This window comes from Dermacentor albipictus, unplaced genomic scaffold (genome assembly GCF_038994185.2).
Source record: "Dermacentor albipictus isolate Rhodes 1998 colony unplaced genomic scaffold, USDA_Dalb.pri_finalv2 scaffold_24, whole genome shotgun sequence".
Lineage (NCBI taxonomy): Eukaryota > Metazoa > Arthropoda > Arachnida > Ixodida > Ixodidae > Dermacentor > Dermacentor albipictus.
The window spans coordinates 4,843,091-4,870,893 of NW_027225578.1; the positions used below are offsets into that span (position 1 = coordinate 4,843,091).

The following is a 27,803-nucleotide window of genomic DNA, read 5'->3' on the forward strand; positions in this document are numbered from 1 at the left end:
CTACCTATCGTAAACTGCTGTTCCCTTCCGAGACTGTTAAACATTACTTTAGTTTTCTGTAGATTAATTTTCAGACTTCTGCTTTGCCTCTCCAGGTCAGTGAGCATGCATTGCAATTGGTCTCCTGAGTTACTAAGCAAGGCAATATCATCAGCGAATCGCAAGTTGCTAAGGTATTCTCCATCAACTTTTATCCCCAATTCTTCCCACTCCAGGCCTCTGAATACCTCCTGTAAACATGCTGTGAATAGCATTGGAGAGATCGTACCTCCTTGTCTGACACCTTTCTTTATAGGGATTTTGTTGCTTTCTTTGTGGAGGACTACGGTGGCTGTGGAGCCGCTATAGATATCTTCCAGTATTTTTACATATGGCTCATCTACAGCCTGATTCCGTAATGCCTCCATGACTGCTGAGGTTTCGACTGAATCAAACGCTTTCTCGTAATCAATGAAAGCTATATATAAGGGTTGGTTATATTCTGCACATTTCTCTATCGCTTGATTTATAGTGTGAATATGGTCTATTGTTGAGTAGCCTTTACGGAATCCTGCCTGGTCTTTTGGTTGACAGAAGTCTAAGGTGTTCCTGATTCTATTTGCGATGACCTTAGTAAATACTTTGTAGGCAACGGACAGTAAGCTGATCGGTCTATAATTTTTCAAGTCTTTGGCGTCCCCTTTCTTATGGATTAGGATTATGTTAGCGTTCTTCCAAGATTCCGGTACGCTCGAGGTTATGAGGCATTGCGTATACAGGGTGGCCAGTTTCTCTAGAACAATCTGACCACCATCCTTCAACAAATCTGCTGTTACTTGATCCTTCCCGGCTGCCTTCCCCCTTTGCATAGCTCCTAAGGCTTTCTTTACTTCTTCTGGCGTTACCTGTGGGATTTCGAATTCCTCTAGGCTATTCTCTTCCACTATCGTCGTGGGTGCCACTGGTACTGTATAAATCTCTATAGAACTCCTCAGCCACTTGAACTATCTCATCCATATTAGTAACGATATTGCCGGCTTTGTCTCTTATTGCACACATCTGATTCTTGCCTATTCCTAGTTTCTTCTTCAGTGTTTTTAGGCTTCCTTCGTTCCTGAGAGCCTGTTCAATTCTATCTATATTATAGTTCCTGATGTCCGCTGTCTTACGCTTGTTGATTAACTTAGAAAGTTCTGCCAGTTCTATTCTAGCTGTAGGGTTAGAGGCTTTCATACATTGGCGTTTCTTGATCAGATCTTTCGTCTCCTACGATAGCTTACTGGTTTCCTGTCTAATGGCGTTACCACCGACTTCTATTGCGCACTCCTTAATGATGCCCATGAGATTGTCGTTCATCGCTTCAACACTAAGGTCCTCTTCCTGAGTTAAAAGCCGAATACCTGTTCTGTAGCTTGATCCGGAATTCCTCTAGTTTCCCTCTTACCGCTAACTCATTGATTGGCTTCTTGTGTACCAGTTTCTTCCGTTCCCTCCTCAAGTCTAGGCTAATTCAAGTTCTTACCATCCTATGGTCACTGCAGCGTACCTTGCCGAGCACGTCTACATCTTGTATGATGCCAGGGTTCGCGCAGAGTATGAAGTCGATTTCATTTCTAGTCTCACCATTTGGGCTCCTCCACGTCCACTTTCGACTAACCCGTTTGCGGAAAAAGGTATTCATTATCCGCATATTATTCTGTTCTGCAAACTCTACTAATAACTCTCCTCTGCTATTCCTAGAGCCTATGCCATATTCCCCCACTGACTTGTCTCCAGCCTGCTTCTTGCCTACCCTGGCATTGAAATCGCCCATCAGTATAGTGTATTTTGTTTTGACTTTACCCATCGCCGATTCCACGTCTTCATAAAAGCTTTCGACTTTCTGGTCATCATGACTGCATGTAGGGGCATAGACTTGTACCACCTTCAATTTCTACCTCTTATTAAGTTTCACAACAAGACCTGCCACCCTCTCATTAATGCTATAGAATTCCTGTATGTTACCAGCTATTTCCTTATTAATCAGGAATCCGACTCCTACTTCTCGTCTCTCCGCTAAGCCCTGGTAACACAGTACATGCCCGCTTTTTAGCACTGTATATGCTTCTTTCGTCCTCCTAACCTCACTGAGCCCTATTATATCCCATTTACTACCCTCTAATTCCTCCAATAACACTGCTAGACTCGCCTCACTAGGTGGCGTTCTAACGTTAAACGTTGCCAGGTTCAGATTCCAATGGCGGCCTGTCCGAAGCCAGGTATTCTTAGCACCCTTTGCAGCGTCACAGATCTGACTGCCGCCGCGGTCAGTTGCTTCGCGGCTGCTGGGGACTGAGGGCCGGGGTTTGATTGTTGTATTCATATAGGAGGTTGTGGCCGAGTACTGCACCAGGGTGGCCAATCCTGCTCTGGTGAGAGAGTGCGTTACCGGTTCTGGTCACCGGGATCAGGCCACACTCCAGGCCTGTTTGTGCAATTTTCTCAACACACGTTTTTTTTTTGTATATTCCAGTGGAGAATTGCGCGGCACCGGGATTTGAATCACGGTCCTCTAGGAAGGTTAACCAGAGTTAAAGCCTCCGGTTTGCTACTCTGCACTAGGGGAAGGGTAAAGGGGAAGCAAAGATGGAAAGAAGAACGGGGACAAAAAGAAAGGCATGAGAAAAAAAAAGGACGGGATCATTATAGTATTTCTAATAGGCCACTGCCATGTAAAAAGGTCAACAAAGCCTTGACTGACTTTCGGTGCGATGACAGTTCATGTCGGCATTCCAAGACTGCCTGTTCTGAAAGTGGCCTGTCGTCAAGGCATGCCAACACGGCCGCTAGCGACAGCCGGTGCGCGCTGTATAGAGGACAGTGGCAAAGTATGTGTTCTATAGTCTCCCCGCCACTGCAGTGACTGCAAGCCACGCTCTCGTCCATACCGACTCGAAAGGCAAAATATCTTGTGAGAGCGACAACTAGCCACAGTCGGCAAAGTACTGTTGTCTCGAGTCAAGAGAGTCCAGATGGGCGTCAAAGTCGAAGGGACGGGTCCAGTTGGTGCAGACGTGTGTGCTTCAAGCTTGATGTGTTCCATAAAGATCTTATGGCTTCCTTTGCAAGCACACGAATTTTCATTGCTGCATCTATTCTTGAGAATGGTATGGAGTCTTGCAAGCCCTCTTCATGTGCAGATCATGCTGCTGCATCGGCATATTCTTTGCCCATTATGCCACAGAGGCTTGGAATCCACTGTAACGTGATGTTGTTTCCTTGCTCGACGAGGTCGTGAAGCAGCAGTCTTCTTTTTAGAACTAGTTGTTCATGGGGTCCGCAGCATAGGGCAGAAACCAGACAATGAAGAGCAGCCTTGGAGTCACTGAACACACTCCATTTCCTGGGCAGTTCATCAGAAATTATTCGAAGTGCATAACGAATAGCAGCAAGTTCCATTGCAGTCAATGTAGTCTGGTGAGATAGCCAAATCTTTATGGTGGAGGCTTTTGCAGGAAAGATCACCGATCCTGCAGACCCATTCACTGTGGGTGAAGCATCAGTATATAGATGGTGATGCTTGTTGTATGTCTCATACAGCAAGAGCAGTGAAAGCTGCTTGAGTGCTGGAGATGAGAGCTGTGCTTTTGTTCGTATTCCTGGTACCATTAGTCGAATTTTTGCTTGAGCCAAGCATTATGGGGGAAACGGAACTTTCGCTGGAGCTGTATAACCTGATGGAAGGTATGCACGATAAGGCAGGACTGTTTCACAAAAGGAAGCACGTGGTCGATCCTCTGGCAGTGAGGCTAGATGATGGGCAGGGGCTCGAGCAAGGTGTCTAACGTGTGCTCTGAGCACTTCCATGATTATATGGGTCTTGGCTGGGTAGCCGTGCGCAATCGCAATTGTTTCAGCTGTTGACGAGCATCGCAGCAATCCAAGGGACACTCTAAGTGCCTAGACCTGGACGCTTTCGAGTGTACGGATATTAGTTCTGCAAATGTTGGTCAGCACAGGCAAGCTGTATCGCAAATACCAGAGAAAGAGCATCCTGTATAGTTGCATCATTGCAAGTACCCCAGGCTTTTCCTCCAAGAAACTTGAACACATTAGAAACATCCGTCAGCCACTTCTTTAGGTAGGCCACATGAGGACTCCAGCAGGGGTCACGATCGATGATTACTCCTAAAAATCGGTGAGTTTTGACATAAGGTATGCTTTGACCGTCGATAGAGAGATTGTATGATCTCATTGGCTTTTGGCTAAACGCGACCAGTGGGCATTTTTCTGGCAAGATCTTGAGGCCTTGTTCAATTAGGCACATCGATTTTAACGTCGCAGCCTTTTGAAGCCTTGTGCGTACCTGCGGCCGTGTCACACCAGATGCCCAGATGCAGATGTTGTCGACAAAGATGGATACTTTGACCGTGTTCGGCAGTTGTTCCATGAGATCAGTGAGTACAACACCTTGTGGAACTCCTAGTGTTCCTAGTGATTAGCTATTACTTGTGAAGGTCTCATGTATAAGATGCTATGTGGAATGCACGTGAAGTGTTATCACTCAGATCAGAGCTCGGCACTCATCTCAGCCAGACCTTCAGAGTGCCTTACAGAGAGGGTACGTTTTCACCTAGAGTCACCTGCAATACACTAAAGGGAACTCAGGTGCTGCAGTCACTGACCAACCATGGGAATGATGTGAAGTACATGGATTTGTCTGATCTCCGTGCTTGTGGATTCAGACGTTCTTGTGGCTTTGTTTATTATGCTTTATATGCATAAATTTCAGGGCAATCTAGGCTCTTCGAAGTACAAAAGACGCTGCAAACATGCACAATCACTACTAATTACAATGATTGAGCTTGTTGAGGTGGCCAAATCAAAACGCGCCAAGCGTCTCAAGGCACTGGCATACCCACAATAAATTCATAAAGGCATTTCACTTCACTTGTCGATGCATGCATCCGTGGCATAATGGTTTCAATATCAGGCTTCTGTGCTAGAAGTGCTGTGTTCGAATCCTGCTGTCGGACAATTTTAATAATGTTCATTCAACTGTTTATTATGCAGTACATTGTTGAAAATGACAAAGCGGCTTGAAGGAAGAAGTTTAAGCAAATCCATGTACTTCCCATAATTTCCATGCTCACTCAACTACCCCCATTGCAGCTCCAGTAGACACTAGTGCCAGAGTTCCCTCTAGTAATTATTGTATGAACCTCTATGCATATTCAGAATGTCAACACTGCCCTTGTAAATCGTTACCAGATCAGCCAAAAAATTAATGCCTTTTGCCATGATAAGCAAACACTAAATGCAGGTTAATGCAGCAACTCCTTTTTGTAACACTATGGAAGTTCCTACTCAATATCTGACACTCACACTGCCTAATAATTTGTGCAGCCCAAGAGCTTTATTTAAGGAATGCTTCACTTCAGCAATGGATAAGCTTTCCAAGTGAGCTTAAATAAAAATGATCTGGGATATAAATGCAGCACAGACATGACCTGCTTCACAGCCATGCTCACATATATACCACAAATGTGGGTAAGAAGAACTTGGCCTAACTGGTATTTACTGCATGACATGTTTACAACCATGGAGAGATGAGGACAGTGAAATAAACACAAAGAACAACACAGGCAGTAGCTTCCAATTATTTTATTTGGTAAAATATGCAGGTATAGACAGATTTTGCATGTACAGAGCACAATGATGAGTTTACATGTCCACATACCCTATAACAGAGCTACCATTTGTCAAAGAAGCTCACCTGCATATCATACAACCTAATGGAAATGTGTGATACAGACTGAACCTGTCTCCTTTATAAGATATGCTTTCATTAGTTTTGCAAGTAGTCTGGTCTTTGCTATTTACCTATAATCTTAAACTTCTGGCAACACGACTCACACGAGCAGTCATTGCAGTGTGTAGGCAAGTGTGCCAAGTCATCTATATTCAACTTTACATTGAATAAACTGAGACATGTTCAGACTGTATTTGTGACACTTTGCTTTCATTGTGCGATATGGTGATCATCTTTTTTGACAAGTGGTTGCTCCGTTAGGATATCTGGACATGCAAACTTACCATTGCATTCTGCACATGTGATTTTTTTTTGTATATACTTGCATGTTTGTCCTAAATAAAATAGTTGGAAGTAACTATCCATGTCAACCTCTGTGTTTATTTCGTTCATCTTTTTTTAGTGATAAACATATGTCACGCACAAACATCTGTGGGTCTTTAATAACATATGGGATCTTGCAAGCTACAAAGCTTGGCCTTGGCTACTGCTCCATAGGACTTTTTTCAAAATTATGCAAGGCTGCTGCTGCGCTCCATTAATGAGCCAACACACTCCTCAAGTACGGTGCGTTCTGAGAGAATTAAGGCACAAGTACAAAGATGAGTGTCACATATACATAAAATGTACCTCAAGATCCATTTTATAATATAAGGTTTAAACCTGACATTTGATCCATAGGCGAACATGTACAACAAATAACATTCTAGTGAGTCTACAGTCACGTCATAACTTGTGGACTCGCTCATTAGCTTTGAAATTTCGCCCACAAATAAAAAATAAAAAACAGGTGATTAGCGCTAGCACTTTAAAACAAAAACCAGACACATATATAGACAGCATGAAGAGCAAATTGCATTCCGGTTTTGTCGTGCACCTAGAGCAACGAATATCTCCAATCTGTAGACGCGAACAGTCCCTGCAACCTGACTATTTGCGTGTATTTGTGATCAACCACTTTCCTTGACAGGTATCGTACCGAAACGTCTCGATCTGACACGTGTTGTATCAACTCCTCACGTGATTGGGAAGGTTTAGCGGTCTAGCAGGTAATTTTAGGAAGCTGGTATGTGCATTTGCGTGTATTTTTATACACGGGTAAACAGCGAGAATTTGCGCCAGTTCACTAAAAAACAGCACACCATTGTTCCGGTACAAATCTACTTATTCACCTTGTGAGAAACACATACTCTACTCAGAAGTGTACACTCGAAGTTCAACCGCTGGAAGACCTCGTTCATTTAAATTTACCTTTGTATTCATCCTCGGTTTGCCGCATTTTTTTTTTTTTCTTGGCGTCCAGGCCAGGCAAGATGGCGAGTAAACAGCTGTGTATACCGAAACCAAGACCACTTCTTATGTGATACTGCAACGCTGAGTATTTATTTTTGCTTCAATCATTAGCAAAATAAGCCAAATACTTTAGTGTTTTATTGTAAATTGCTCCTCTTTGTTATTCAAACTGTGTCTATATGATATGCCTCCTTGCATCGGTTCTACTACGCACTCTAGTTCCACTGTCATCGTCATCGTAGTATGGCAGCCTCCAGAACCGACATTTTTGTCGTACGCTGTCTGGTTTAAAACTATTTGAAACTACCGTTTCTAATTTTTAATGGTGTGAATTATGGTCAAAATTGAAATCTTCATACGTTTCAGGCTTGAAGCTTTTATCTGTGAGAAAGTCAGCGAGCTATGACACCTCACTACGTTGTCAACAGCTAGTAAGGGTATTGTTGTGCACGGTGCTACTGTATCTGGCACGTATGCGCTGAAGAGACTTCCAGTAATGCAGCGTTGGCTTGTTTTTGCGAGGAGAAATCTGCTGACCTGTGGCGTAACCTGCAATACCACAAGAGCATCGTCAGTGAGTTTCTTTGTCGTTGACCTGAGTGGTTGTGGCGCATATACCCACAGTGGGAGATTGGCCATGAATCGGGTGGTGTACAAAAACAAGGCAGTTAGCAATTTGAACGTGGCTACGTCTAGTTTCAGATCGCTTTCGCCTTCATTTTCTGGTAAGCGCTACGCAAAAAGGCATAAATCTCACAGCCTGTTATGTGCGCTGAGATAAATAAAACTACATTTAAACTTAACTGCATGTTGCCCAAGTAAAACTGATCATTCCAGGCGATATTGCATCCCCCACAACTCTGTGTAGTGGATGTTTTTATTTTAGAATTATTATTCTTTTTGAACGCACGTGAGCAGAGTTTAGTCGAGCAGCTTCTGCCAGTACACGGAAGGGGAAACAAAAAGTGTCAGCCTATGTGGCAATATGGTAGAAGCTCGTACGTACGTTATAACTAATGATAAGGCAAAGTATACCATCGGTTAAACCAGCTGAACTCTGTGGAACCTATCAATGTAAGATATATGTTATCGAACTCTGAGCACATTTTGCCACCAATAGAGCAGCTCTGGCAGTGGTTGCCGCGACTGTCTAATGGCAAGACAGAAAACGTACATACTACTTGTGTGACACGATGGATTTTCGATCGAGCTTGATCGCCATCGAAAGTGCTCCGAATGACTGGAGCACGGTGCTGTTGAGTTCCACAGTGCTCACTCTCGTTGCTTTTAGGTGCAATTCCCGCTATCGTGCACATATACAATAGTTTGAAGGCATCATTGTGCTGTAAAGAAAGCCATACGGTTTTCTAAAAAAATCTGGGAAACATTTGATTTCGTTTAACATGAGGCTGCGTGTGTTTTAACTCTTTCGTTACCACGCCTATGGAAAACGATTAACTTTGAACGACAGTTTTTTCTAAACGCTGTTAAAGATTTCCGTTGGAATTCTACTAGTAACATCATGCACAGTCTGAAATGACGACTGAACTTCAACTGCTTGTCAGATTCGACAATTTTTGGCAGATTGGGGCGTCTATAAATGTAAAGCTTCAACTGAAGGTACCGTCGAAGCTAACCTCCAGTGCTCCTAGCACTTATAAAACAATGCAAAATTCGCACTTTAGTCGACTCAGCAACAACATTTTTAAATGACAGCGTTAGTTAAGACACAGAAGCTTCTCTCAGTCTGTCAATTTTCCGATCTGCCATATCGGCTGTTTCAACGATGTCTCAAACAAAGGTAGAAGCTCATGAGTGCTAATATCGAGTGCAACTTTGGTTTCCCACCTCGGGTTGCTTTAATGTATCAGCGTTTCTTATTCGTTACTGTACAATGTTGTCCAACACTCCACATTACTGTACAGCAGTGTACAGGAACTGAACAAAGCATGTGGAGGCTCCAACGCCAGTTGAACACACACTTGCCTGTACAGAAAAGCTGAGCGAGCGCAATAAACAAGTATGAGGAAGCTTCTGCATGCTCCCTGACCTGACAGCCATTGCTTCGCAAGCCTAAAGAATGCAATAAAAAACTAACTAGGTGCCTGCTGCAATGAATAAAAACAAATGCTCCCTGAGCAAAAGGAACTTACTCATTTTGACATTTGCGAAGCTATTGCTTTCCTGCATAATATGGGCATCACTATGGCTAGTATTAATGCCAGCAAATCTTCATAATCTTTTTTGTTGTTGTTGCCTGTTAAAAAAGAAAAGTTGGGAACCAGGAGCCTGGTGCATACTTTGTTGATTTGTCTTTTTTTTTTAACTCACAATATGTATGCTAAAAATAGCAAATTATTACTTTCATTTATGTTCTGAAGGTGCTTCTTTGAAATTTCACATAAAAATTCTCAGAAACTGCCTGAGCAATTATTACTCCTTTGCATTCTAAAGCGCCAATGATGAGGCTGTAATTTTATGCAACCCGGTATACGCTGCAACGACTAGGTCTTGAAATAAAACATTATTACATAAAAGCACCGAAAATGAGCACATTTCTAGAGTTAACAAAAAAGTTAAAAGGAATGCTGGCATAAAATGTTTCTCTCTTTTATTTCTTTATTAGATACCTGACGGGACACCGTTTCCTCCGCACGGTGTAACTGCTGTCAGAATACGCCGCGCCACCCTAACGCCTTTTATGCTAACTTAACCTAACCTAAGGTAACCTAAATCTAACCTAAACCTAAGCTAACCTTACGTGGGCGAGACACAAAGCCAATAATTCTCACGGTGGGACATCAGGCAGTGGCGTGCCACCGCGGTTGCTAAGGCACTGTGCGTTTATTTCACTCAAAGGGGACCACTCAAAAATGCTCCTGAAAAGCCGCGGACAGCAGCGTATGAAAAGCCTGCCAAGAGCAAAGATACTACAGCAGGAGAGCAGGCTGGGCCTTTACTATGGCCCCTACTGCTCCCCCCAAAAAATCTGTGTTTTCTTGAAGGTAGAGCGCCGTAAGGGGCAAGAAAGGTTTAATCCGGCATGACTGACTGATCACCAGTGCCGCAGGCATGAAAAAGTCTGTCCGACGTACCTTCAGACACAGCGATCACCAAAGGGGGTGGCCGTGCCCACTGCCTCACCACGCAAGCAGCCAGCATCGGAGCGTAAACAAACTCGACCCTACTCCACAATGCCGACATGCCTAGGGGACAAACGCATACAACACGCGCTAAGAAACCTCCACCATACTGCCTAGACAGACTCATATATTCAAGAAGCAAAAGCCCCCAGGTTTCTCTCTCGCTTGGACTGAGCAGGGGTCGCACTAGGCGGTGTTGTCTGGATGGCTGTTTCGCCAGTGCCCACAAGAAGTGAGAATTAGTCACAGAGTAGATGACATTAACCGCACAGGCGTAATCCCCACGAGAAACAATTTGGCAGGCGCCACTGCGCGCCACGATAGCTGCCCCACACGAGACTTGTGACCAAACAAGCAGCGTGTGAGACAAGACCGAAACAACGCATAAGTGCCGTCATATTTTGTAATCGCCAGCTACCCATGGAGCCCGCTGGTGAACGCATTGTACCCGGAGGTTTCTTCAGCATGACGAACGACTGGAAGAAGCGCTTCGGCAACACTTTACAAGTTCCTCCTTGACCTGAAACTGCTGAAGCTGTGGCGTAAAGTGAATAAGTAATAAAACAGTACGAGTACGGACAAAAACATATGACTCGAATAGGGCATGAGGTGTAGTTCTTAGGGCAAATATCACGTTTCACCACTGCATGTGTTGCTTTATGGTGTGCCATAGTGCTAGGCGTACATATGCAGGCAGTGAGGAGGCGAACAGAATACCAATTTGCGTACATTATTTACCCACGTAAAGTGTGTGTACAGGGTGGTCCTTTATGAAAGCGAACACGCAAGCACGTGGCCCGTGCTCTGCGGAGGCTGCTTAACGCGCCTGTAAGTGGCAGCAAGGAGAAGCGCGTCTGCTTGTGACGTCATCTATTGGCAGCCAGAATAACCAGGCATGGCCGATAGGCAAGCACCTGCTAGAATTAGCTGGAACCCCCTCCCCCCCCCCTCCTCGCATGACTATTGCGCAAGGAGCGGGGCCTGCAGTGCGTCTGCTGCTTGGAAACCACATTGGATATGCAGGCGCACTGTAAATGTGCAAGCGCCAACTTACGCCCGGTAGTTATTAGGTACTCCTGGCGTATATATATTTATGCGTAAGCATTCTAGGGCTACTTCGCTCGGAACTTTGTCCGTCCATCGTTCCGTTTTTCTGTGTGTAATGCATGACGCGATGCACTGAACACATGGTATACATGATGTCCTATGGAGGTGTATATGAGAATGCCTTATCACTGCGTATGACTAATGAGATTTATGATTTGGACTATATATAGTGAGTACCTGAGATGTATAATTGTAAATAAGGTTAATAAAGACTAATAAGATTAGTTACGATAAAATTAGTCAAGTGTAACGGCAATTAATTGAGAGTAATTAGGAATACTGAAGCGAATTAAAATCAATTTGTTAAATTATTAGACCAATAAAAATTACTCCGGTTAAATCAACGGAGCCTAATAAAGAATTAAGGGTACCTTGATATTAGTTAGACCTAATTAAGTAATCTTAATTATTACAGCACCCGCCGTGGTTGCTCAGTGGCTATGATGTTGGACTGCTGAGCACGAGGTCGCGGGATCGAATCCCGGCCACGGAGGCCGCATTTCGATGGGGGCGAAATGCGAAAACACCCGTGTGCTTAGATTTAGGTGCACGTTAAAGAACCCCAGGTGGTCAAAATTTCCGGAGTCCTCCACTACGGCGTGCCTCATAATCAGAAAGTGGTTTTGGCACGTAAAACCCCAAATATTATTATTATTAATTATTACAGATATAAACGTCATCGCCATAACTTTAACTAAGGTTAAAGCAAATGTAAGCAAGGTAATTAAGCAAATGTCATCATTATAGAAATAACCAAGCCTGAATAATAAATAACAAAGTAATTACGTTTATTTACCTAAGCTAAAGTTTCACCTGAGTGCGTTTCTCTCTTAAAACGCTCCAAATCAGCTGAGGTTTATTCATGCTATGGGGGAGTGGGTAGCCAGGGCTCTGTACTGCAAAAGAAGCAGGCAGAAACTCTACCGGAGTTGTCAAAGTGTGCATAAGCCTACTTCCAAATTTAAGTTGGCCAGTCCCCACATTTCAACTTGCCCCACTACCAAATTTAAGTTGGCCCGCCCTCAAATTTAAGGTTGGCCCGCCTCCAAATTTCTAGTTGGCCCATCCCCAACTTTTATGTTGGCCCGCCCTCAAATTTAAATTTGCCCACCCCCAAATTTCACATTGGCCCGCCCCCAAATTTCAAGTTGACACACCCCGAAATTTAAATTGGCCCACTCCCAAATTTATGCTGGCCTAGACCCAAATTTCAATTTGGCCTGCCCCCAGTATAGGCTTCCCCATGCATTTTCCGTGGAGCCTGTGTATCTCTATGGTTATTCTCTCTAATCATTTTTTTTTTTCAATTGTTCCTCATCACTTATAAAGCTACCAATCATCTACAATTGCGCTATTGATTAAATGTCGTAACTTCGCACATTACGCATTTTTGTGCAGATACAAGGCAGTACACTTCTCGCGTGGCAGACAGATCTTGCTGCGGTACTCACCAAAGAATGCTTGCACATTAAAATAAGCTGGGAGTGCCTATTAACTAGCAGGCATATGTTGGTCCTTACGTTTCCAATGTGCTAGCGTACCGAGTGCGGTTTGATAGTAGCAGACACTGTGTTGCAGGTCCCGCCTGTTGCGCATCCATCTGGCGTGGGAGGCAGTCTACAGTCGCTTGCCTATCAGCCGTGTCTGTTTATTCTGGCTGCTGATAGGTGGAGCAACAAGCGGAGGTGCTTCCCCTTGCTGCCTGTTGCTGGTGCTCTAAGCAGCCTCCGCAGAGCACAGGCCACGTGCTCGCGTAGTCCCTTTCATAAAAAATCACCCTGTACATCTACAAAAATGCCAAAACATGGTCAGAGTGCCCAGAATCGGTGATACCTCCTGTTTGTGAGGCACCTGTCTTCCTCTTAGAATGTGCCGTGGTGCAAACATGGCCGTCGAACACACCTTTTTTTTTTTTCTTTAATCGGGCCGTTTACACAAACAGCGTCGGTATAAAATTCAGATGTCTGGGCAACAGCGAACATGACCCTGAAATGTGCCAGTTACACATAAGATGCGCCACTCAACTCCAGAAGACGCCGCACGGGAAAATGAGCCTTAGTACATACCATAATACATCACGATTCGCTAAACGAACTAGCCTCCTGCAAGTAAATGTTACACTACTTAGTGCCAACAAGAATGACGAAACGACAACAAGCAACGATTGCTAATTAGAATCATCAGCTACTTCCGCAGTACACGCTGTTTCCCACATCAGCCCAGGCGCGCTTGGCTCCAGCAGATAACTTGCTGCAAGTGTGCACGGTGGGAAGTTGCTAAATGACGGTGTTCTAGCGCCGGCCACACAGAGACGATAGCAAGAAAAAAAAGAACACACTTCGTTTTTCACTCAGCCGGCTTGTGCACGCCCAGAGATCATTTGTTTCGCTAGCTCAAACATGCATTTGCATCTTTGTTGAAATTATTCATATGAGTCAGTAACGACAAAAACAGAGAGGTAAACTATATATGACAATACATACCTGTCACAAAGTCCTGCCATAGACGCCCTTGTGCATATTGCCGCTTCACAGCCCTAATTCAGGCTTCACGGTGCTGTCGATTGCATTTTACCAACGGGAATCGGAAAAACCGCATTGTCCTGCTGGGATAATCATGGGGAGTGCAGCGGTAAGCGGCACATGACATTGGCATCGCGCCAAATTGCGATGGCAATAATGTTCGAAAGGTGTTCTGTGTGTGCGGCAGCGAGAATAGCGAGGCTGACGAGTGAAAGAACTTTATTGGAGTTCCAGCAAGGACGCGAACTCGTTGCGTACCCGGCTAGTCCCACATCGGGGCCGGCAGTTCTAGCCCATTGGCCCGGTCGCGGCCATGCCGGACAGTTAGGATTTGCTTGTCTAGAGCGGGGCTATGCAGAAGCGAGTCCCATTCCTCGCTGAACTTGGGCATCCCGACCCACACTCCCAGAGCGTGTGTGCTAGAGTGGCAGTCTGCCCACAGGATGGGCAGGCGTCGTCGCGATATACGTCAGCGTAAACTTCATGTGGAACAGCCAGACACGGATATGTGCCAGTCTGCAAGAGTCTAAGAGAAATGGCTTGCGGCCTATTCAACTGACAAGTGCAGCACCTGCCATGGCCGAACTCGACTTACTCGGAGGAGAGAGCCGGGTCCGGCTGTGCACCTGCCAAATCGCTTCGGTCCTCAGCCACTAGAGTGCTGTGCATGTGCAGTTCGGCGTGACAAAAAGTGGATTGGCATAAATATAGTAGAAAATTAGCTACATTACACCACAGACTACACAACCGCTAGGATTGGCCTATCCCTGGTGCCTTGGCTGAAAGGAAGGGTCAATCAAATGTGGATGCTAAAGACAAGTTTGACGTAATAATTTTGCGTAAGAAATGATACAATAAGATACGGTATGTGCGAGTAATAAATATAAAAGAGAAAAAGATACGCTTAATATATATATATATATATATATATATATATATATATATATATATATATATATATATATATATATATATATAGATATATATAATAACACCATTAGAACCTCCACATGTGTCGACTTCGATCATCTTCAGCGTCAACAATTCATTGAGCCTTTCTTTCTTGTTCTTTTTTTTTTATCCCTTGTGTTCTGAAGAATTAACATCATTCAAAAATTTTTAACTCTATATGCTCTAAGTTTTTGCTAATTGCATTGCACTCACTCCAATTTTCTTCGTTTTTTAAAATATCAGATGCAATGACGTGTGCAGTTTTATTTCGTAACTATGCGCAAGGAACTGTTTTTCTCCCATCGCAGAGGTCTTTTGTTCTTCTATACTCTTCACGTTCTGCACCGCAATGTGTAGCATATATATATATATATATATATATATATATATATATTTATATTTATATATAGCATGTAGCGAATATGTGCCTTCCTGATAAGGCGCTCGGTGTTGTTCTTTTCTTTTTATGCACTGAAAATGTACTTCGGTCCCATGACACGGTTACAAAAACCACACACTCCTACAATGCAGGTTTTATATGCTCAGCCTTACCTACATTCCTCTGTGCACCGCTTCCGTGTGCACTTATCGAACTTATTTCTTTCTTAAAACAAGTCTAAAGTCAGGTCCACATGGTGCAATATTACACTACATGTTTTGTTGCTACGATCTCTGCAAATGCCTACTTCGCATTCCGTTTCACATGCACAGAGTGCGGCAGCTCTGATTTTCGCATTTGCAAGCACCTAGCGGAGGACTGAATTATTCTTGGCAACAGTTCGCTTCGGTAAGAACAAAGTAAAGCAACTTAGAAACTGTTTTCATGAAAGGTCTCTGTGTTTGAGTGCACTACTTTATCAAAACAAAAATTAAGTAGGAAGGCCACAGTGACATGTCCACAGTCCACGTTGTGACTGGTTCCCCGTCCTCGCCGCATGTGCATTTTCGCGGAGAAGTTCAGCACTGCAAACATCGAAAAATCGCCTGCACGAAGGATCCGATGGCCCATTTGCTGCAACTGGGAATACGGAAGTGCGAAAATGCAGTCAAATTCACACCTAGTGAAACGGGCTTAAGAGGGCGCAGAGGTTAAAAGCGATATGGACGCTTCACAGGGCCCTGGCTCCCTTTTGTGGCACAGTGCCGGTTCATTCATAATAGCCATAGGCCACGTCGCAGAATAGTTCAAGCATGCACGACAATCAAAGTGCCCCCCGACAGTAGGATGTCTCCCGACATGCATCGTTACAAGGCCCCTCACCAGGTCTGGCCATTTTTAGCTGACAAGCACAGTGCATACAATGCGCACTAGCGATCATGTCTGCTAAATATTGAATTGCTATGTGCTGCAGCAACAGCTGAAATTTCAGACCCCAACGCCGTTTGCCATTCTCCTCGTGGGCGCCGCGCTCCCAGCCGGAGAGGTGACGCATATGCACAAGTGCGCCTATGTGCATGTGTATGCTGTGATGTTGCTCATAGTGGCATGCGACTTCAACAATTATTTAAGGCAACATCTGCTATTTGTGTAATCTGTTGCTGCAATAGACAAATTAAACTTTAGAGAAATGATAAAACACACAAGCCTAATGTTTGTGTGTTTTTGTTTTACTTCGCACCACAGAAAGGTAGATGTATTTCTGTTTGGTTTGCTTGTTGCCATGTCGTGCAGTCGCACACGCAGAATGCAAAACTGTCATTTTCTACTGTGTTCCAGCACATGATCATGCTCTGTGATCCGCTTGTATTTACCTCACTATTCACGTAGCACTGCGTTATACCACTAGTCAGGCGTTCTCGTGTAGAGGGCACAAAATGGTGCGCTGCGCGAAGCGAGACAAACAACAACTCATGTGCAACACCACCAGTGGAAATGTGCCACAGACATGGAGGAGGCCACGCAGCAAAAAAGCGAGGAGAAAAAAAATAATGAAGGCAGGGCCCGTGATGTATGCATCACACCATCCTCGAGCTCTGGTATGGGAGAACCCAGGGACGGAATTTCGCTTGCGGAGGCTAGACGGGGGAAGTAGAGAGAGCATTATGTTGGCCGTGATGCTCGCCTCCTGAAATCATGGGTTCGCGGCACTGAAATATTTCTATCGTGGCTATTAATGAACCAGTTTGAAAACTTCTTGCGTTATAACATTCCCTAGAGGGCATGTAATGACTTCCAGCATATAACAGAAATTTTCTGTGTGGCCTGGTGAGGGGCCCTTTAACAAGCATTGCTCTTCACAACCAACACTGATCCTTTCTTACGAACGTGAGGGGCCACTTGCTTAACATATAATGAAATGAAACAATAATAAAAAATTAACTTCTCAAGACGGGTTGAGAACGTCGTTCAAGCAACTCGTCAAGTAAGCAATTGGAATGTACATTCAGTTTATAACTTTACCATTTCTTATAGTTTCCATCGCCAAAATGTGGTGCTATGTGCCAAAAGTACAGTAGGAAAAAAAATGCAAACAAAATGCTGAAACAAAATGAAGTGCCGATATATATACACGTTGTGCCACATAACTTGAGCCGAATTTTTAAAAATCAAAGGCACTCCGGACGCAAGTTGAACAGAATGCATAATCTTGGCACTGGCCTAGAGTTACTCAGGCTATTTCTTATTTTACCCTTAACTAACAGACTAGTTACCTTTAATTAATACACCTTTTTTTAAGTACCGGCTGCAGACCCCAAGTGTGGTACACAAAGTAGTAGAGCACCTTGAGAAACCTCTCAATAAATTGTTTCCAAGACGATATATCTCACGTGGTCCTTTGTTCCGTGTTCCAAAGAAAGCCTGCGAAATATGAAAAAATACTACGTGACGGGGCACTTGCGCCCTGTTATTGTGCTGCTCTCAAGCGTGCAATGGATGAACAAGATAGCTGCAGCGAGACTGGCCCACAACAGGGCGTTATGTCTGGTGTAGTTATCTGGGTATGTGGGTTTTATCGCATGGCGGCACAAATACGTGCTGCTGGCCGAGCAGTGCTGAAATGATAAAGCCTGCAGACAATGCTTAAAAAGTTGATTAATTAAGTATAACTAATCCGTTAGTTAAGGGGAAAATAAAAAAATTGCCCGAGTCACTAGGCCAGTGCCAACATTTTGCATTCAATTCAACTCGTGTCCGAAGTGCCTTTCATTTTTAAAGCTTTGCCTCAAGTTATGTGGGACAACCTACACCCTGTTGTGTGTGTGTGTATCAATCTCGCAACTTGGAATTGCACAATGTAGAAAAGTTTAAAGAAATTAGGAATATGAATGCGCTCATGACAGTTCACCTCTGTGCCATGTATACGAATGCCCGACAGCACACTTGCTTGCGATGCAGCGTATAACGTTCCAATTTATAGAGAACTGGAAAACTTGCAAATAGTGTGCCAGTGTGAGGGTCGAGCTGGTATGTACCGTGAAGGAAAAAAACCGGCCAGGTGGCAACCCAAAATGTGCCCAGTTCCTGTACTCAAGGTCCTCGCTCCGAATCCCCCATTGAAACCACGACATCCTGTAAACTTTGAGTGGTGAATAAAAAACTAACCAGAATAAAATAAAAGAAAATGCATGCCTGTGGAGTTGTACTAGTCCAGGTACAACCGCACTATGAATGTCTTTATACTAAGACTCCTTCAGCTGTCTCGCTCGCTTAATGGCATATAAAGTGACCAAGAGGACTCCCCGAGTACAGGGAAGATGTTCCATACTTAGTTGCAAGTTAGCGCTCGTGTTGCTTCGTCTTGCTATCTGTCCTGCGTGTATTGTTGCGACGCCGGTTACTCGAACCTCGATCGGCGTTACTACTGGGTATAGTGGTGTTGTCGGCAGGCTGCACGCATCCGGTAGACCATGGCAACCAGGCAGGGGCGAAACGATTTCTAGTATGAAACTTGCACTGTTTATTCCATGGTTGCTGAAGATAAAAAAGAGGATTAATGAATAAAAAATACATTGCGGCGCTGCTTAAATAGGCCCGCTAAAATTGTAGGCAGGATTTTGCTCACGTCAATGTCACGTGACATGTACCGAGTCCCGTCGGTGCTTGGCGGCTGCTCCCTCTCTCCTAGGCGACGTTGCACGTGCTTGCCTCCGCTGGCGGCAACCCGTGGGTCCTGTTTGGTTTGCGGCAAGGGTCTCCCCTTGAGTCGCACATTCACAAAGGGGCTCGAAATCACTTCGGGGCGACCGCCAGACCAGCAACCTCTGGAGACAACCATTGCAAATTAGGGATTCATCATCCGTTTCATTTAGGCAGGGTCTTTCGATCATCCTTTTTGCATGGGGTGTTACACGCCAGTTGTAACAGCATGTACGGCGGGGGAGGAAGATCACGACCCATAGGGGCCAGAAGCCACTGGGCAAGAGATTGGCGTTTCAGCAGCAGAATTTCCTTCCGGGGTGACGAGCTTGTAGATTCCCTGGAGTTGTTTATCAGTCCTCGTGGCACTCTTGTATGCCTTTTCTCCCTGGTCCGGTCCGGTGAAACCGGACTTGCACACTGGTCTTGCAACTTTTCGTCTCGTTTGGGCAATCAATCGCTCCAGAGTAGTGCCGGACCCACAAAGCAAGCAAGCACAAGGCCACCCTCCCCCAAGACACACCAGGCTTTACAAAAAAAAAAAAAAAAACACCGCTACTGCTTTCCCATCCCTGTCGCGCATCCTCCCCCCCCTAAACACTAAAAACAGCCATTTCTTAAAAGCGTTAGACATGGTTACTAAAATCAGCCAACAATCAACTACAACTTTGCGATAATAAAACAAAACATGAAAAAAAAATACCCACGTAAAGATGACATGGAAACCAGAGTGAGCATGGGGCTTTCGCTACTCTAGGGGCAACAACTCAGACCGTCGACGTTACCATTAAGTTTACCCTTATAACGAATATCGAACGTGTACTGTTGAAGAGCCAAGCTCCAGCGCAAAAGACGGACGTTTTTTTGTAGACATGGACTGCAGCCATGTGAGGGGACAGTGGTAATCTCTATGGTGAACCTTGAACCAGCGATATAGCAAGCTAGCTTCTGCGCTGCCCATACCACGGAGGCGCATTCCTTTTCTGATGTACTGTATGCTTCCTCACGAACTGAAAGCTTTCTACTGCTGTAGAGTATGGGGTGTTCATTTTCGTCATCTCTCTTTTGACAAAGCACACCCCCATACCCCGGTCGCTGGCATCACACTGAAGAATGAATGGCTTATAGTAGTCAGGCGCGTTTAACACTGGCTGACTCGTTAGTGCTTTCCTTAGCATACTAAAAGCCTTTTCTTTTGTTTCGTCCCACTTTACCGTTTGCGGTTTTGTTTTTCTCAGAGCATCTGTTAAAGAACTTGCAATCTTGAAATAATGCGGGATATATCTTTGTTAATAACCTGCCAAACCAAAGAATGACCTGGTGTCCCGCTTAGTGCGTGATTGCGGGAAGTTGTCTATTGCGGCCAGTTTAACCTCTCAACACCGACGATGGCCTTGCCCTATTACATTACCTAGATAAGCTACCTCTGCGTGCCCCAATTGGCATTTGGGAACCTTGACAGTTAAGTTAGCCTCTCGTAGGCGACACAACACGGTTCGCAAGTGTTGCATATGGTCCGCCCATGATGAAGAAAAGACTGCTATGTCATCGAGATATGGAAGGGCAGAGTCCTCCATTCCACATAGCACCTGGTCCATAAGGCTAGAGAAACAGTAGGGAGCATTCTTCAATCCAAAGCTCAGAACTTCCGGCCGAAAGGTTCCCATCGGGGAAATAAACGCCGCAAGCCTGCTTGCCCTCTCAGTCAACAGAACCTGCCAGTACTCTCCGACTAAATCGAGCGTAGAGATGAAATTACCACGACTCACTCTCTCAAGCCTTTCCTCGATATGCATTATTGGGTAGGTCTGGTCCTTCGTGATTAAGTTGAGCCTGCGGTAGTCGATACACGGTCGTGGCTCCTTTCCTGGGACCTCAATCAAGATAAGAGGCGAGGTATAATCAGTCTCTCCTGGCTCGATTACACCTAGCTCTAACGTCTTGTTTATTTCAGCGGCCATGACTTGATGTTGACGAGGTGAAACGTGATAAGCTTTCGAACGAAGTGGGTCCGATGAGGTTAACTCGATATCGTGAACGTTCACAGTGGTCCTGCCTGGTGTGTCCAAAAATATGTCTTTAAATTCAAACACAAGTTCCCTCAGTTCGGCCCTTTGATTGGGATTCAACTCCACCTGCTCTACTAGCTTGTCAATGGTCTCGTGAATGTCTTTGTCCCCATTATTGATGTTAACGCCGGAAAGTCGACATGCATCACCTCAGGTTGGTTAAGCGACATGTTCACAATGGCCTCCCTCTGCCGGTAGTGTTTAAGTAGATTGCTGTGGTACACTTGTGGTGTTTTTCGTTTTCCCTGTACCATGATTACGTAGTTTGTACCAGATAATTTCTGAATTATCTCAGTCGGTCCTTCCCATTGAAGCTGTAGTTTGTTTTTCAACAAGGGTTTCAGGATCGTTACCTTTTCCCCAACTTCAAAGCGTCGCGTGCGAGCCGTCCTGTCATAGTAATGCTTAGCATTGCTTTGGGCCTTGCGCATTTCCTGCCCTGCTAATTCTTGAGATGTGTGCAGTCGGTCTAACAGTTTTAGCACCTAGGCCACTACCAGAGGGTTGTCCGCCAGACCTTCTCAGGCTTCTCGAACGATGCGACGAGGGGACCGAAGGCAGCGACCGTAAACAAGCTCTGAAGGTGAAAACCCTGTTGACTCGTGCGGTGCAATTCGAAGCGCGAACATTGCTGCAGGCAAGCAACTCTCCCAATTGGCTTTGTGCTCATAACAAAGGGCTCGCAAAAGGCATTTCATGATTCAGTGGACTTTCTCTTCCGCGTTTGACTGCGGGGGGTACACTGAGCTATGAATAATTTTAATACCGCACGTTTCCAGAAACGTCGAGGTCAGTGCGCTCATAAAAACGGATCCTGGATCTGACTGGATTTCTGCGGGAAACCCCACTCGCGCGAAGATAGACAAAAGCGCATTGATGATCTCCACCGAGCTTAGTTCTTTGAGGGGCACCACCTCGGGGAATTTCGTTGCGGGGCATAGTACAGTGAGAATATGCCGATAGCCAGACTGCGTTGCAGGAAGTAGGCGTACTGTGTCTATTCTGAGCCTGCGAAACGGCTCCGTGATAATGAGAACAAGTTTCATTGGTGCCTTAGCCTTATCTCCAAGCTTGCCTATGCGTTGACATGTGTCGCAGCTTCTCACGAATGCTTCCACTTCCCATAAGCAGCCAGGCCAGTAAAATTCCTGCAGTAAGCGGTCCTTTGTTTTCCGAATGCCCAGATGCCCTGTCCAAAAGCCCCCGAAGACCATGTGCAGGAGCTGCTCACGATAGGGATGTGGCACCATGAGTTGGTCGAATTGCACTCCCTTTCGACTGGCGTACTTTCTGTAGAGGATGCCTGCCCTCTTGAGGAACTTTACGTCCGGTTGGTCACACCTTTCGCATAAGGCCGTAGGTTCCGCACGGTGGAATCTTTTTTCCGTTCAGCAATCAATGTGGCAGGGCTTACATTCAATAACTTTCTTCTGCATTCTGCCTCTCGAGACATTTCAGGCTCTGGTGCTTTCCTGACCTCTTCATTAGCTAGTGTACTTTCCGCAATATCCCCTATAGGGCTGTCCTGTTTGGTGCTGGTTAACGAATCCTCCGTCAAACCTGTTTCCTCCACCACTGGTCATTCGTACACTGCCTTGGCCTCGAGCTCCCTTGCCTTGGAACGAGTTAGGGCTTGTACTATTCCCTGGCTAAACCCGTTTCCCCTGCGTCACAGCAAATCCTCAAATTTGTCAGAAAACAAATATGGATACTGCGGCGGGAGATGTGTCGAGACGGCGGCTTCAGCGTCCAGTACTTCAAAAGGGCCTTTGATGCGAATCTTTGCCACAGGGAGACAAACACTGGAGGCCTCTACGGCTTCCCTTATCCAAGCACATTCTTCCGTGCATGAACTGGCCTTCCTCCACGTACGACGGGTGCACCACGTCCATTGTGGCTGCCGAGTCGCGAAGCACCCCACACGGTTTGCCGTTTACCATGAGGTCTCGAATGTACGGTTCTAGCAATTTCAAATTTTCCTCGTTACTACTGCAACATAAACACTAGTTTGGGATTTCTGCACCCCACGAAGATATGCCCCGTTTGCTGGCAGTTGTAGCAAACTACTGGTTTCTTTGCCTCAAAAGCTTTTTGCTTTTGCCTTTCTGCCCTCTGTTCGGTTGACTCCTCCTTTCCCTAGCTGTTCTCGTCACTATTTTTCACCGAATCTGACCTTTCCCTTGATTGAACCGGGAAAACCGGGCATTCTCAGGGATCTTGAATGGTCTGGAAAAACTCAGGGAAAAGTAAGGGAATTTGTGCTTCTATCAGGGAAAATTAGCTGTAATTCTATTGAAAGGGAACGAAAGTCACGGTAATGCTGTGTAACAGAGAGGAATCGTAACGAATGGTCTTTGACGCCGCGTCGTCTGCTGGAGGAGTTGCCAGAGTACAGTCAACGAGCGACTTTCCGGACGCCAGATAATTGGGACGGCTTCGCGGCACCATACGTACCCCATAGGGTCAATGTATAAGAACTGAAATTTCGGACGCAAGAACCCTTCGCCGTCCGATTTTCTTGACTTTTTGCCGTAACTGCAGGTCCAAAACAGCATTAATTGAAGCCACAACCGCCGCCATTTTGATAACCTCGCCGCTTCGAACCGGCACACTCGCACGCAGATCCGCTGGCAGCCGTAGCCACCACTGCGGCAATGCTAGGCCTAGCTGCTTCGATGTTCGGTATTAAGCTTCTTGCCGTTCTGTGCCGTGAACGAATTCACCGCTATCAGCAATGGCACCGACACCGCCTTTGTGGTAATCGCGATTGTCTTCGAAGCTAGGAAAGCACGGCGCGTTGCATAATGCCGGTTCCTGAAAGTCAGCTTTGCCTCATTGCAGAAATGTTACGCTGTGAACAGTGATGCCACAGCTGCTGATTTATCAGTAGATCTACTGATTTTTAAAATTTTCTGCTGATTCAGTGATAAAGCGCTTGAATCTGCTGATTTTCTTGCTTTTCTACTGAAACGGAAGCGGAATCTGCAACGTTTTCAGTACAGAGGATGGATGGATGGATGGTTATAGAGGTTACAGAGGTTACATTAATGTGATGCTACCTAGCGAGAGAAAAAAAAAACGTGGTTGGCTCCGAGGTTAACATACATTCTTGCGTTTCCAGACTCTCAAACGTGGCGCTAACTCTGTCTTTGACCAAAGTGGGGAAAAGGCATAGAGTTCCTATGCTCTATGGGAAAAGGTGAGGCGGTGAATTTGTGAAAGTGGGTGCATACCGAACCCCACAACTATGAAACCACCATTATCATCATCATCATCATGACCAACCTATTTTTATGTGCACTGCAGCACGGAGGCCTCTCCCAGCGATCTATAATTACCCCTGTCTGGAAGATACTATGCTCTAAAGCTTTCAGGTACTAACTACCATCTGACGCCTTTGAATAGGCCATCGGAGGGCTTCACTGTTTTTAAATTCGAGCTTGACAATGGCTCTCTGGATCCCCGGGTTTTTCAAACGTATCGCTAAGAATCTCGGGGTCAATTTTTGTACTATTTCCTGGAAGCTACAATACTTCAACAGAGTACTAATATAAGCGCTGAATTCGTGGGCTCATAAACTGAGTGCAAAAATTGAAATTAAAAAATCTACTGATTTCTACTGATTTTTCGCGAAAAAATCTACTACTATTTTTTAATGTGTCGTGGCAACACTGGCTGTGAAGCATAACAAATGTGGGAAGGGGCAACTGTCACGGGACACAGTATGTATTCTTTAATTATACACGCTTGCACCCACCATCTTCTGTCATAGTACGAGCACCGATATGCCTAATAAGTGTACTGGCAGGCCTTCTGAGCTTTTTCGGGCGTGTCTGCGGCGATTTGAGCCCTTAAGGGCTGTAGAAGACATGCATTCTTTTTTTCGGACGTTTTCGCGGCCCCTAGGGAGTCCGAAAAATCGGACGCTGACTGTACAACTGTCGAACAGTATGCTTCAAACAGTCCGTGCGGCGAACGCGTAGCCGAAGGAGAAGAAGAAGACAAAGGACCTACGCATTGAGAAATTAACGGGAAAGGAAGCATGCCGCCACTTTTTTGAAGGAGCTTGCACTCCAAAAGCAAAGTGTTGGCTGACACCGAGATGTAGGTGTCCCTCATCCAAGGAAAAAAAAAAAAACTCTTTAAAACAGTGAAACGCAACACTGACGCGTTCAGCGCGGGCCGAGAGTATGTCAGGACAGTTGAGGTTGACTTACCAGTTGTTGCGAGAGAATCTCACTTGTGATAAAGTTTGGGCCTCATACCAATTAGCTCGCTATCAGTTGATAGAAATAGCTCATATTCGAAAATATTCTGTATACATCTATTTTTTATTCGTATATGAGAATGTTCGACTCGATTTGCAATGGGTTTTACTATTTCTTTGGAAGCTATTTTATTCGCTCTGCATTTTACTAACCCCTCCCTTCTGTTTTCTTTTTGAATAAAATACACTACTCCTTACTATTCAAACTGGACTAAGTTCCTTTTTTTTTAACATGCTTACTAGAGAGTGACACCATTGGGTGACATGGTGTAGCCCGTCTTGATATAAAACAAAGTTCTGTGTCACTGAGGGAATATTGCAAAAGCACTCAAGGAAAACCTGGAAAACTCGGGGAATTCGGAAATGTCAACTTGGTAGACACCCTGTGACTCAACTTTGACCATTGCTTTGGCTTGTCGGGTCTGTATTTATTCATCTGCTTCTTAGGAGCTTCGTTGCCTTCGAACGAATGGCGAGTTACGGACTCCTCAGTGAGATTGGCCGCGCTCGTGGTAATGTCCACGCCTGGCCTATCCTGAACCCAATACTTGATGTTTTCTGGCAGTTGGCAGAAGAACTGTTCTAATGCATCGCACTGCATTGTCTTTTTGGCGCCGCCAAGTGCACCCTCCTCTCTGAGCTATTCTTTCATGTTTGACTCCAAGGTGTATGTGAAATCTGAGTATGACTCCTCTTGGTCTTCTCGACCTCCCTGAATTTTCACCTCAGTGCTTCTGCTGATAATCTGTACTTTTTAAGCAGACTCGCTTTGACTTTATCAAAGTCCTCTGCTTCTTCTTTCCCCATGCAGGCAATGATCTCAGCTACCTCACTTGGCAGCAATGTATGCAAGCGTTGCGGCCATGTGTTTCTCGCGAATTTAGCCTTCTCACACACGCGCTCAAACTGCACCGGAAAAAGACCTATGTCCCCTCCTACTACGTGCGCTTGGATGCATGCAGCACATTAAGGGGTCGTATGGTGGTCGAAATTAATTCGCAGCCCACTCACAACATTGTCTGTTGTGGCCTGTGAGTTGCTTTGGGGCGTTAAAATCAGTAATGTAATTTGAATGAATGAATGAAGCTTTATTTTTCATTTAACATGGAGGAGGGTGAGAAAAAAGCCATAAAGAGACGACTTGAAAACTTTCAACCCCCTGACAACACATGGCAATGAGACAGGTCAGCAAATTTGGCGCAGCATGTCAGCATATACAGAAAACAGCTCTGTTCCTCCTGTGTACATTAACAAATACATGAAATCTATAAGGTATGCTGTGAAATTTGTCAACAAAACACAAGCAATGGTAATAACAACAAAAGACACTGTCACAGAGAAGTGCCTTGACAAAAGCACTCATAAACAATGTGTGTATACAGAAATAAGTAATTTACATAATGAATGGTGCAGCCAAATGAGATTAACTAGCGAAGTGTCTATGCCCAATACATAAAATTCGTTTAATTCATTTAATTTAGTTTAAAAAGCACCATCATTTATTACCGTACATACTTACTTTTAAAAATACATAGGCACACATACTTACTTAGCTGTATATGTCTAAAATTTTTTTCTTTTACGATCTGGATGATTAGCTTCCGAGTCTAAGTTAATACTGAATTGATGAAATACTGCTTATAAAAAAAGGAAGCACTATAACGAAGTGTGTGTGTGTGTGGGGAGGGGGGGGGAAGGGGGGTAGCCTTATACCAGAAATGTGCAGGTTTAGGTTCTGTATGTGTAAAGAAGACAAATTTGAGATCACTGTGCCATTCAGAAAATAAAGAAATAAACCAAATAGGGGGTTTCCTGAATGGCAAAGTATGTGATGACTGTACTTGAACACGTGAAACAATAACAAACCTCTTTTTTTTTCTTCTAAGACTGGGCCAACAGAATCGAAGATACTTAACAAACTGAAGGAAGCCCTCAACGTGAGTTTTCATGCTGCTGCACTGTTGCTGCTACTACTAGTACTACTACTACTACTATTACTACTACTACTACTACAACTACTACTACTACTACTACTACTACTTCTACTACTACTACTACTACTACTACTACTACTATCAAACAATGTCACCTACTACTACTAGAGCGCTACACGGGCCTGGATCAACCCCCGGGTTGGGCTCGGCATTGAAGCTACGGGCCCAGGCTCGACTTGGGCCCACTGATTAAAGGGGCTAAGTCATGCCTTCGAGCACACACGAACATTATGCATTGCATGGTCCAAGGCATTCTGTGCCAAGTTGAAGTGGCATGTGGAAAGAGCTGGCTCTTAGTGTATCTTTGCGAAGAAAGTAGAAAAACAGATGAAGTTCAAATTTTTTTTCTTTTCCACAAAAACCAACATTGTTTCCGTGTAAGGAAAAGTAAATTACACAAAAAACCACTCTTCAAACCATTTCCCTGTTACCGCTTTTGCGATTGCACTATAACTACTCTCGATACTATTACATTATTTCAGCGCTAACGCAAGGGGTGTCTCTTTCTACTTGTGCATTTATTTTATGTTGTATGCTCATGAATTTGCCTGTTTTATATGTATATACATATATATTCACATGCTAAATCACCTTATAGGACCAAATCGT

The 27,803-nt window shown here is 44.8% G+C and overlaps 1 protein-coding gene across 1 annotated transcript in view; it reads left to right on the forward strand.

Annotated features, from left to right (window-relative positions):
- LOC135909084 (bolA-like protein 1) overlaps positions 1-27,803 on the forward strand; it is a 69,240-nt gene that overhangs the window by 20,011 nt on the left and 21,426 nt on the right. The window contains exon 3 of the mRNA XM_065440919.1: positions 27,087-27,137. Within this exon, the coding sequence (XP_065296991.1) occupies positions 27,087-27,137 (51 nt within the window). The remainder of the gene's footprint in view (positions 1-27,086; positions 27,138-27,803) is intronic.